Below are 12,897 nucleotides of genomic sequence, written 5' to 3'. Positions count from 1 at the left end.
CTTATGGCCGCATCCTCCCCTCGCTCGTCCAGCTAACGATCCCATCTTAACGACGCTACTTGCGAGAGCTTCATTTGCATATCCAGACCCTTACGACCGCGTGGCTGCAACGACCGCCTCTGAATGAGGTCCTAAAGGTGGGTACACACCTGACAGATATATCTGCAGATGATGGTCATTCATACACACTGAACGGCCATCATCTGCTTGTGCCCTCGGGTCCCGGAGAGCGGCAGATACACTGGCCGATCAGTTGATCAGCCAATGTATCTGTCAGTGTGTACCCAGGTTAAGTATATGTGCCACTGGTGTAACTAGGGTTTTTGGCGCCCACGGCTAAATTTTGAGAAATAAATGTTCACAGGAGACTGGAGACATGGGTAGGGCTCCCCTGGGCGCGCCGCAGAATCGTGCTCTAAAAGGGTGTGTGGCTGGCCGGGGAGGGGGCGTGTCCTCATTGCAGGAATGGATGACAGGGACAGTAAGTCAGCATGGGTGACAGAGAGAGGGTGACGACAGTCAGAGGATGACAGCAGCGGGTGATAGGGAGAGGGTGACAGCAGTGGGTGATAGGGAGAGGGTGACAGCAGTGGGTGATAGGGAGAGGGTGACAGCAGCGGGTGATAGGGAGAGGATGACAGCAGTGGGTGACGGAAAGAATGACAGCGATAGTAAATAGATTTAATTTGTGAGTCCAATAATTAATATGGGTTATTTATAATAAGGACAGTTTTGTTAGGATTTGTGCTAGAAGGAGAAAAAGTTTTCTAGTTGTGCCTTGCTTAATCCGGTCTTGTGGGACCTGATTGAGCCCGAAGCATTTGGACAGTTACCTCAGGGTAAGCAGCAGCAGAGTGAGCAGGGATTATAGTCGCACTGTCTCCCCCATGAAACAGACTGAATAAACAACAAGTGCTTCTGAGTCCCGGGCCCTACTACTTACTATTTTCACTTGTAGCATAGCCCACCTTGGGTTCAGGGGGAGAAGAGGCCACACTGCTGCTGCTACAAGATGCAAAGAACTCAGACTCTTGTCTGGTGAGACTCTGTTTCATAAGGTGGCCACCGCTAACCCCGCAGGCCAGCCTGTTAAGTAAACCGATGCACGCGTCCAGACTCCGTCCCTGTCACGTCCGCACTTGCGCATGCGCAGTCCATATACTTGACAGGGCAGGCAGGGGACCCGAGGGTTTTACTTAACTTTACAAGGCAGTGGGAGACTCTACAGTGAATCAGGAGTCTCCCACTGTAGGGACTACCGGGCCCAGCGGCTGTAGGGACCGCCCCCCCCTGCTTTGCTTGACTGCCATGGCTCCCAGGGCACGTGCCCCGCTTGCCCGCCCTTGTAACGCCTCCGATATGTGTGTATAAGTTTATACTATAAAAGTGTAAAATAGGTAACTGCACTAAACACCCTGAGTTGTGAGACATATTGTTGGGCAAGCCGGCCCAAAATACATACCGTAAATATATATACAAATATTAAGATGATACTTGGGTGTAGGCACTTTAATCAATCCCTCCTCTGTGAGAGGTAAAGGAGGGTTGCACAGTAATTTCTTAAAGATGTTGATTTTTTATTTATTAACAGTTTCTTATATAGCGCAGCATATACCGTTGTGCTTTCCAATTGCAAACAGCATTAATAGAACAAAACTGGGTAGTAACACACAGACATAAAGGTAAGAGGGCCCAGCTCGCAAGCGTACACTCTATAGGGAAATAGATGTTGATACACAAGGATTAGTGCTATATATCCAGCCAGATTGCAGAGGTTATTGGTGAGCTGTAAGATCCAGTCACACAGGAAAGTTGGCCTAGGGTTAGGAGGGTTTGAAATTGAAGAAAGAGAAAATATGTGATGTTATGCGTATACTATAAGAAGGGAGATAGATAGTGATGCTATGAAAGTTAGGTGGGCGGTCCTGGAATCTGATAAGCTTGTCTGAAGAGGTGAGTTTTCAGGGAACACTTGAATGTTTGAAGACTTGTGGAAAGTCATTGTGCGTAGGAGGGCATTCCACAGAGTGGGTGCAGCCCGAAAAAAGTCTGGTAACCGTGTATAGGAACAAGTAATGCGTATGGATGAGTGAGAGATGCAGATCTTGTGCAGAGGGGAGATGTCGGGTTGGAAGATATTTTGAGATAAGTGAAGAGATGTATGTTGGTGTGGTTTTGCTAATAGCTTTATGTATGAGTGTAAGTATTTTATATTGAATACGGTAGAAGACCAGTAACAAATGGAGGGACTGACAGAGTGGATCAGCAGACAATGAACGTTTGGAGAGGAAGATCAGCCTCGCAGCTGCATTCCAAATGAATTGTAACGGCAAGATGCAGCGTATGTAGCCTAAGCCACACATGCACAGTTGGTTAAAAAAAAAAAATCGCTGGATGTATCCACATTCAATTGTGTGCTCTTAGGGCCTGATTCAGTACAGGTCACAACCGCGATCGATGCTGCGATTACGCACGCTGTCTCACTGCGATAATATGTAAATCCACTACGATCGCTATGCCGCTGCACAACATAAGGACGCCCACCTTACCTTACTACCATCCGTAATACGCAGCAAGCTTGTGAAAACATTGAGTACAATCGGAGTCTCACGCACACTTGCACAAGTCAGACCTTACTCAGGAATTGATAACCTTCCGGTACACAGTGAGACCTCAGGCGGCGTATATGCCATCGCAGTGGCTAATTTATGCACTCCCCTGTAACGGCGTTCAAACGCACTGGCACGCCTGCATTACGCCGACCACCCCACTGTAACCACCCCCAAATGGTACTTCCTGTCCAATCACTCTGCGATGGGTCTGCATCGGGACTGTGATCGCAGTGTTGTGCATGCTCACTGTGATGCATGCGCAGAACGCAAAAACAAGCTGCCGATTGTGTGCGTAATCGCAGTTTGGATCATTGATGAAATAGGCCCTTAGTTCTTAAATCCCCTCGCTAACCCTGTGCCACATTTCTATGCCCTTTATGGGAACACCTGTGGGTCCACAGCAAGCCTTCGGCAAGAAGGCAGCCTGGAATAAATCCTATAATCAGTCACAGGAAAGCACAAGTCCTCATAGATCTAACAGGAGGCGAGCCAGAAGAGATCTGGGTGAGGGGCAAAGCCAGGAGGATGGGTCGTGCATAAGGGAACAGCGTTGTGTTTGGACAGTCTGGAGATGGCGGTGTGGCTGCTCTTGGTGCCATAAAGCAATTTGCCTCTGGCCTAGGAATGGACATCGGAAGCCAATCAAATCAAGTGATGCTATGGCGACGAGCCTTCGCATGAAATCCATTCAATGGTATTACCATTGATTATTACTATGTGGACCTGCGCAGAAAACATCAGAGCTTCACGCAAGCACACATAAGCTGAGCATCCGGGTGTCCGCAGCTGCATAGATGTCTATTAGCTATTGGAAAGCTGCATCCGATGGCTGGCAACCATTGAAAAACCCGCAATTTGATGGGAAAAGTACTTCCATCGGATCAGAAACATTGATGGTTGCTAACCATCAGTTTCTGATGTCTATCCCTACTCTGGCCTTCAGAATGGATGGCAGTAATGGTGCAGAATAGCCGCAAGGGAGATGTCTTTGTCTGGGGAGAGTCCAGCAGGGGCATGGCTGCCATGACTGGCAGTGAGGGCATGGTCACAAACTCAAATTTAGGTGGAACATTTGGGAATTGGTACTAGGCTATTGTAATATTCGTTGGTGTCACTGGAGAAAAGAGAGTAGAAACCTGTTTAGCTCTTTCCGGTATGTAGACATATTCAGGATCAATCTTTAGCCGATGACTAAAAGAACAATAAGCAGGTGTGTCCCACATCATTTTATCATTGAGTACAAGAGAGAGTATTCAAGAATTTTGGGAAGAATTTCTACACCAGGTGAAAAGAAGAAAAGATGGGCACAGACTGTCATCCCATCACCGACCAAAGTTATTAGGGTTTGATATGATTTGACATCTCTCAATAAAACCAATTTTAGCCTAAACATAATTAAAGCATGTAAAAGCACTTTTCAGAGAAACACACAAACACAAAAAAAGGAGTTAAGCATTAGAACTGGAAATGTCACTGGCATTAAACATTTTGAATAAAACCACTAGTTTAGAGGCCTTTTCGGTTCCCCGTCTGTTTCTGCTTCGAATGAACTAAACCGCAAGAAGAAAAAATTCTTTCTACACTAGATGAAGATGCTTGAGCAGTCAGAAGTTGTTTAATAATGGGAAATACATTAGGGTTAACTTTTTTCCAATTGCTCTTATTTTTGCCCGTCAACCATTCATAAGATGATACTTGTGACACCACAGAGACTATGGGGCCCATTTATTAATGATCGCATTTTGCAATGCGATCAGGGCATGCAGTATCGCCCCTGATCGCATTGCAAAATGCGATCCTATCTGCCGGATGTATTATCCGGGACATGCAGGGAGACGGGCTCCGAAAGGAACCCGTCCCTGCGATGTCTCCGGAGGGCAGTCAGGGCTTCTGCGCATGCGCAGTCCCGCGGACTGCACATGAGCGGCGCCCATTGCCGGCGGAGGGATCTAGCAGATCCCTCCGCCGGCTGATATGCGGTAAGTCCCCATAGGCTACAGCGGCTAACGCTATCTTTAGATAGCGTTAGCTGCTGGGGCCAATATCGGGAATGCTTTGCATTCCCGATATTGATACATTTTGCAGCATCGCATCTCCCATAGAAATCTATGGGGGAGGCGGCTGCCGGCGGCAATGGAGGGATCGCAGCAAGTATCGGAGATACCTGCTGCGGTCCCTCCTTCATACATTCGGAGGATACATAGTATTTGAGGTAAACCCCCGAAAACAGGTGTTTTCGGGGAATTTACCTCAAATTCCCTTTGATAAATGGGCCCCTATAAGCCGTATTCAATTTGAGCAGACCCGGGATACTTTTTCGCCTCCCGGACTTTTCGCTACTTCGCCTGTTTTGCAGGTGGAAAAGTATTGCGCGCGTGCCCGCTTAACTTAAACAGGCGAAAAGTACTGTCAGAAATGGGGAAATCAGCCTGACACCCCCTAAAAGATTCTCTGACATGGGGGTTAGCTATGGTACCCCCCGATTTGGCTTGCTGAAGGTATTTGGTGTTTTTAAACGGCTCAATAGCTGCTAAATAGCGTTTTTCTATACGTGGTGCAGAATAGTATTCTGGAGTATTTTTTCCTGAAAATAAGTTATCCCAGCAAATTTGGGGTACTTGAAAATGGGGGTCAGCATATTCAAAAGTTGCTAAAGTGAAGTTGAAAAAATCGTGAAAAATCCACCTGCCGCAAACACCTGCAATCAAAAAAACACTTGGGGCATATTCGGGGACCCCCCCCCAGAGTCAAGTTTGCTACTTTTTAACTTTGTACCCCAACTTTTTTTTTTTTCGCCCACTTTTTCAAAGTAATAATTTGGGGTGTCCTTAAGTGTTTTTTAAAACTGTTTTGACACAGATTACCTTTGGGGGACTGTCTGAAGGCTGCAGGGGGGTTCCCGCAACGTTGCACCCCAAAACCCCAATTCTGCACTTTTTTCCGCCTGCTATTCATAGGCGAAACTTAAATTACGCCATCGGCGAAAAAGTATCGCGGATCCGGACTTTTTGCCTCAAATTGAATACGGGCCACAGTATTTCTTTTTAGCACTCATCTCAATAGGACTCAAGGTTTTGAATTGAAATACAACGGTAAACATGGAGATTAAACCATGAGGTGTTTATCTGTGTATTGCCTGTTTTATGTGTTGGTTGTTTTTCCTGCCCTATGGGATTGATGGGGGAGAAGTCTTAGCTTGATTCAAGGCAGATTTAGCACCTCTCTTATCTGGTTCATCCTCCCTGTATCTTTGTAGTGTGTGTGATTTACTGCGTAGGTTCAGCTTACTCAGATGAAAACCACAAGCAACTAGAATGTGGAATGATCCAGTCACGGCATTGTGCCTGTAGTCACAGCATAATAAAAAAAAACAGAGTGTTTTAAAAAAAATCCAGTCACGGCATTGTGCCTGTAGTCACAGCATAATAAAAAAAAACAGAGTGTTTTAAAAAAAACAAAAAACATTTGGTTTAAACCAAACCGAGGTGGTTTAAACCAGCCAACCCTGGGCATAACCCACTTCCCCTATCCCCCCTGTGGCATAGCCCCACCCCTCATCTTATTACAGAGCTCAGCGGAACTTGGGGCAGGAGGACTGATAATCAGACCCCCCCCGATAGAGCTAATCTCTGCACATGCAGAGACCAGCATATTTGTGCTCTGAAGGGACCTACGCGATGGCTGAGATGGTGATCCCAGGCTGCAACCTCGGTCGCAGCGCTGGGATCGCAGATACAGCAAGGACGTGCCTGTTTCCTACAGACACCCCCTGATGCATTAGCATTTTAGGTGGACGGAATTGCACAGCATCTTGTTGCGCGGCTCTACAGTCATTGCACCATCGGTCGCAACATCCAAGATTGCATCAGCCTTATGGCATGTGCAATTTCACTGACTGGCCACGCCCTCCCGTGGTAGCGCTACCGGCGTCTTAATACACAGTCACTGTCTGCGACATGCCCGGGTCTAGCTCGCCACCCCCATTACCTCCCCAAAACGCCCACTGAAAATCAATCTCTCCTCTCCGTGCAATTTCGTTCTGCATCTCAGAGCAGTAACCATGGGGATGTAAGCGCAGAGCGACACGAATGCATTAGTACATTGAAAACATCGCCCGCATGCGTCCGGCATGGCCACTGCTTGCACCTCTTAATCAGGCAACTGTGCGTCACACATACTGTACATCTGAGCTGTACTGTATGCACATTTGTAGATTGCTGTGCTATGGAGTTCATTGCAATTCAAAGCACATATTAGTTTCTGTGTACAAAATAAGAACAATTATTGTAGAAATGGACTAACATGGTATTAAATAAATAGTGACATTTATTGACTGGCACATGGTAAAAAAAGAAGTTAAATAAAACATTATTCTTAATATTAGTAATAATTTATGCAATACAGATAATACATATATTAAGAGTGTCACCCATGGCCCCATTGCTTATTCAATAAGAGTGTGCAACTCATTAGGGGTCTATTCATCTTAACTAAAAATTGTGATGAGTTAATTAAGTTTAGATCTTGCATTGACTTCTACTTAATTAATGATGCCTCCTCTACATAAGTATCTCTTCCGAGGACCTGTCATTTTTGCAGAGACAGCTTTTCGGTATAGAGATCATTTTACCTTTCTGCTTTTAATTAACGCAGCGGTGATCCGTGCACAGCGCAGAACTGATTACAGCTGCGTTAAGTGTATATTATAGTTATACACTTTTCATATAATATGTTCTCCCTGCCGCTGCATACTGCATTCTGGAAGCGTCTCCCCTCTGTCTGTTCCCCGGTGGCACTTGTACAGTAAGTGCTTCTTCAGTTGTGTTATTTTATCAATTAACTGAATTCCCAAAATTAAGGAAATCAAGTTAAAAAAAAGTGTAGGATGATGAATAGACCCCTAGGAACTTATATATTTATTTCTAAAGGAGAAAACGATTCCATTCATCATTAACCGATCATTCTCCATCATTCGGTCACCAAGATTCATCATAATCATTCACATCACTGTTTATAAGGCAGCACAAAGCTTAGTTGTAAACAAAAATATCATTTTAAAAACAAATCCTAGGGCAGAGTGGGCTTTCATCATGGGAGCTTACAGTCTAGAGCAGTGGTTCTCAAACTCAGTCTTCATGACCCTAACAGTTCAGGCTTTCCATGTCACCAGGGCTGGTTCTAGACCTTGTGGAGCTCAGGGCGAGAGTTCCCATTGGTGCCCCCCCACACACACAATGTAATGCCCTTTACACATTATGCCACACTGTAATGCCCCTTACACGTTATGCCACACTGTATTGCCCTTTACACTATTATGCCACACTATATTGCCCGTTACACTATTATGGCACACTGTAATGCTCTCCCCTCCTAATCCCTCCCCCCATCGACTAACTTCTTCCTAATCCCTCCCCCTACCCCCCTTCCCTCACCTCCTTCTGTGTGTCTCTCCAGGCTAAGGCTGCTCCTCCATGTCCCGGTCTTCAGTTCTCTCCCCTGCGTCCCAGAAAGGCAGGCGCAGCCGGGACAATGTCACGCGGTGTGCCGCATAGACATTCTGGGAGACAGCGGGAGGGAGGCGGTGGTCATCATGGCATCACCGTATTGATGGCTCAGACAGTTTCTCCATGGAGGGCAAGAGCAGGCTGGCGCCGCCGGGGCCGCGCCCTCAGGCCGCGGTGCCCTGGGCAATAGCCCTGCTTGTCCTTCCCTAGAACCACCACTGCATGTAACCTAGCAGGTGCACAGCACACCTCCCAACATCTGGGAGAAGGAAGCTGGGACATTATTGCGCCCTATGAACGCCCCTAAAAAGGGGTGTGGCCTCACGGTAAAGGGAAGTGGCATTGCGGCAAGCCCACGTTTACATCACTCTTGGGGGCGTGTCCAAAGCTCCCTGAGCTGCCCCCAGGCTCACCCCGACTGGTGAGCATACGCATGGCATCCATTCACCACACACACACCTCCCTGCGGGACACTGCAGCCTGTGTGTGGGACGGTGGTACAGTGCATGAAAAGTGGGGCTGGCATAGGTGCATTACCAACTGTCACATTTTAAAGATCCACAAGTGACCTGGAAAATTTGAACTTTTCGGGGTCCTGAGGACCAAGTTTGAGAACCATAGCTCTAATATAATACTTGCCGACTTTATCTTTCTCCAGGAGAAACCCAAAGAAGAGATGCAGCCGACCACTTCGGGGGTAGGCTCCCCACCTCATTAGGCCCCGTCTCTGCATCATTTTAGCCCCGGCCCTTCATACTCATCCGCAATTCCCGGTATTATCGCCCCATCCTGCCCACTTTACTAGGAAGTGGGCAGGATGCAAAAGATCCACACAATATTTCGGGAAAGTGGGGGACGAACCTAAAAAAAATCTGCAGTCTCCTGCACCTTCCGGGAGAGTAGGTAAGCATGTCTAATACCCCTTTCAGACAGAACTCCAAATTACCAGGGTTAAACATTTCAACCCGGTAATTTGGTGATTTACACGGGACCTTTTTCTGTCTGAAAGGGTCATCCCGGGTCTAAATTCCCGGGACTTCGACCCAGGAATTTACCAGGGTCGGAGACATGGGAATTTAGACCCGTGTTGACCCTTTCAGACAGTAGAAATACCCGTATAAATCAAATAACCGGGTTGAAATTGCTCTTCTGTCTGAAGCGGGGTACAGAGGATGGCAAAACAACCCGGTACGCAAAAGTCGGGAAAATTCCGGGTTTATTGCCATTTTCTGTCTGAAAAGGGTATAATACAGTACAGTATGTGTAGGTGATAGCAATATTGAATTCATTATAGCTGTAATAAGGTATATATACCGTATATGTTTCTATCGAATGCCTGAGGAAATAGCATTTCCTCGTGGCTGCTACATGTCAAATACTGTACATTTAATAAGTAAAGCAATTTGTTCTTGGCACACACCCTGGGCTACCATAGGGATAACCCAGTGCACCTAAGACACTTAGGGGTCTATTTACTAAGCAGTGTTAGGGGACAGAGTGAAAAGTGATAAGGTGCCAGCCAATCAGCTCCCAACTGTCATCTCACAGGCTGTGTTTGAAAAATGACAGTTGGGAGCTGATTGGCTGGCACCTTATCACTTTCACTCTGTCTCTTAACACTGCTTAGTAAATAGACCCCTTAATGAGTAACAAAATGTCACATGTCCAGTGCCACGCGGAGCGCCGGCTACTTACATGATGACCAATATACCCAGGAACCTAAAAGTGCCCTTTCTATAGGAAGTCTATTATGCCTTAATGTGTGTAATAGTTTCACCGACAGGCACTGGCCAGGTGTGCTGTGCTATAGCATTTCACACCATCCACTGCAGGTCACAATATTACTATTCTCTGTCTTCATAGACCTCGCCACATGTAAACATTTATGTTGCACGTAGAACTCATGCACATTTTTATAGTTCCATATATCTGAGGGATGTTAGCGAAGCGTATATGGCACCAAGACGGTTCAGTGCCTCTGGGAGGTTCGCCCTGTAATGACGGTGATTCGCTGCGTGATTCTCTTCACTCCGCACCAAGGAGTCAGGACACCTAGCCACGTAGAAATCTCTCACGTGGATCACATCGGCCACGCTCATTTCGGTTTTGGATGTTGCAGAGTAGTGTAGATAGTCTGTGCTTTTGTTGTCTGCGGGGCAGTGGCTACGTCATATAATAACACAGGCGGTATCTGCAATAAAGAAACATGGTGAATGGGTATCTTACATTAGTTCATTCAAACTAGCCCCATGCCGAGCTAAATAATATGATATGTGTAGGGGTAATGAAGTACACAACAAGTCGCCACAGCATACATTGAGTTATAATTCCAAGTCAGCGACTAAAAGTGAGAGATGGACTTTCCCAGATATATGACAGCGGTCAGTAATCAACTTGGGAGTAATCAGAGGTGTGCCGATATGGGAACATACAGTGGGATTTAGGGATTGTGGACTCTATGCTGTTTAGACCTCTTACTTGCCTGGTAGAAAGCAACCCCTTGCTCCTGATCGTGAGGTGGACACAGAGAAGGCCATGGTGCGTCAATTGGCGGTCATCCATCTGGGACTTTATGCAAATGCCCCCAAAAAGCCCTTCCCTGGTGTACATCTGTGCGTATGAATGTGCCAGGACTGAGACGCCAACTGTCAGCATCCGTATACGCTGTAAATACCGCCTGGTGTGACATCATACAGCATTATCGGTGGCACCGTGGAAACTGGAGCCAGCCGTATGGCAGATGCAGACTTCCTGGCTAAGAATGGCCTCCAAAGTGAGCGACTGAGCGTCTGTGTGTGTAAACACTTAAGCAGCACGCCCTTAGATATCTCTGATACCGTGGGTCTATTATTTACTAAAGTGAGAGTTTTTAGAAGTGGAGATGTTGCCCATAGCAACCAAATCAGATTCTACTTATCATTTAACTATCACCTTCAAGAAGATAATAGCTAGAACCTGATTGGTTGCTATGGGAAACATCTCCACTTCTAAAAACTCTCACTTTAATAAATTTACTCCCGTGACTCTCAATGGCAGAAGCGCCTTTGTGCGTAGACACTGTGTAACGCATATACCGTACACCTTTATAGGGATGGCACGCACAGTAACAATAAGTCACTCAACCTTGCAACTCTTAATCAGGCCCAGCAGGACTGCCCAGGCCCAAATAGCTTTACTCTGTAGTCCAGTGTTTCCCAACCTCGGTCCTCAAGGCACACTAACAGTCCAGGTTTTAGTGATATCCATGCTTGAGCACAGATGGATAAATCAAAATAACTAAGGTACTAATAAAGACACAAGTGCTCAAGTATGGCTATCCTTAGAACCCCGTACGTTAGGTACACTCTAGTACAGATTGTATGCAACCAGCAAAATTTTGATATAGGACTGGGATGTCTACAAAAGTGGAATCAAACTTTGAACTCTGGGCCTGATTCAGAGCCAGATGCTCTGACCAGAGCGCTCGCTCTGAATCAGGGCCCTCCTACCTAAACTTGGAGCGGCCTCTTGGATGCTCGCATAGCTGTGGGTTACCACCCACAGCTTATGCGAGCGTCCATGATGATGGCCGCGATGGTCAAGACCATTGCGACCATCGGGCTTGCGACGAGACCCTGCGGTAGGGTTTCGCTGCCCCAAGCCCTGGAGTGATTTGGGCTCTATCAGAGCCAAAATCACTCCCACTGACATCACTAGTGATGTCAGTGGGGCCGGACTCAGACGGTAGGCGTTCTCATGGGAACGCCTCCGTCTGGCAGCCACGCCCCCGGGCGTGCTGTCACTCACCATCGACAGCATGCCCCCTTTGGTGCGAGACCCCGAGCGACGGCTACCCACGTCGCTCGCCGAGTCTCGCGCATGCGCACGACGGAGCTCCCTCCGTCGTGCGCATGCGCATTTGGGTACCATCGACCCGCTTGCGAGCGTCCTGCGCTCGCGAGCGGGTCTGAATGAGACCCTCTGAATCAGGGCGGGCGCTTTTTTTTTTCTCGTTGCGGCCCCCTGGCTACTCGCATAGCTGTGGGTGATGTGCGCTGAGCGGCCAGGTGATGGTCGCGATGGTCAAGACCATCACAACAATCGGGCTTGCGTCGAGACCCTTGCGGTAGGGTCTCGTGGCCGCAAGCCCCAGTGGACTCTAAAAGAGCAGGAAGTCCACCTACTGACATCACGAGTGATGTCAGTAGGGCCGTCCACAAACGGCAGGCGTTTTGCCCAGCCACCTCCTCTCCCCGCCTTCCAAACGGGGCGAGCTGTCGATCAACATCGCCAGCCGCCACTTTTGGATGCGAGCGCCGGAGCGAATGCTTTTTGTGCTCGCTCCTTGGCACGCGCACGCGCAGTGCGCACGCCTCGTGTGCACACTGGCCAACAATCGACCCGCTTGCGAGCGCTATGCACTTGCGAGCGGGTCTGACTCAGGCCCTCTGTTTCTTCGCTCATTAGTGCACAGTAACTGTAATTAGCTAAGGTCTTTTCTCAATATGGCCAACCTAATTGACAAAACTATTGTCATCCGCAGTTAGATTTGCCAGCGTAACCATTTAAAACTAATCACACAAAAATGCAACTGCACTGCAATCCGTTTCCAAACACGTTGCCCAGTAATAGCTACAGGAATGTAGCACGGTAACCCTGTTGATAAGATCAATATTACAGCGACAAGTCAACCTTTATGGCGTTGACCACACCCCCATGATGTTGTGAACACGCCTCCTTTGCACCAGTGTGCAGCTTCTGCAGTGTTCCTCATGGGGAACGGCCACGTCCCTCTATTACAA

General features: G+C 47.5%; 1 protein-coding gene across 1 annotated transcript in view; it reads right to left on the bottom strand.

The window, feature by feature from the left end:
- Positions 1-9,734: 9,734 nt before the first annotated feature.
- LOC148522295 (CD48 antigen-like) overlaps positions 9,735-12,897 on the bottom strand; it is a 68,531-nt gene continuing 65,368 nt past the window's right edge. Inside the window, exon 6 of the mRNA XM_088474204.1 lies at positions 9,735-10,307. Coding sequence (XP_088330330.1) covers positions 10,212-10,307 — 96 coding nt within the window. The 3' untranslated portion in view covers positions 9,735-10,211. The remainder of the gene's footprint in view (positions 10,308-12,897) is intronic.

This window comes from Taudactylus pleione, unplaced genomic scaffold, assembly GCF_031769625.1.
Source record: "Taudactylus pleione unplaced genomic scaffold, aTauple2 ptg000148l, whole genome shotgun sequence".
In the NCBI taxonomy this organism is placed as follows: Eukaryota; Metazoa; Chordata; class Amphibia; order Anura; family Myobatrachidae; genus Taudactylus; species Taudactylus pleione.
The sequence above is the reverse complement of the archived record's forward strand: the minus strand, read 5'-3'. Positions and strand labels throughout refer to the sequence as shown.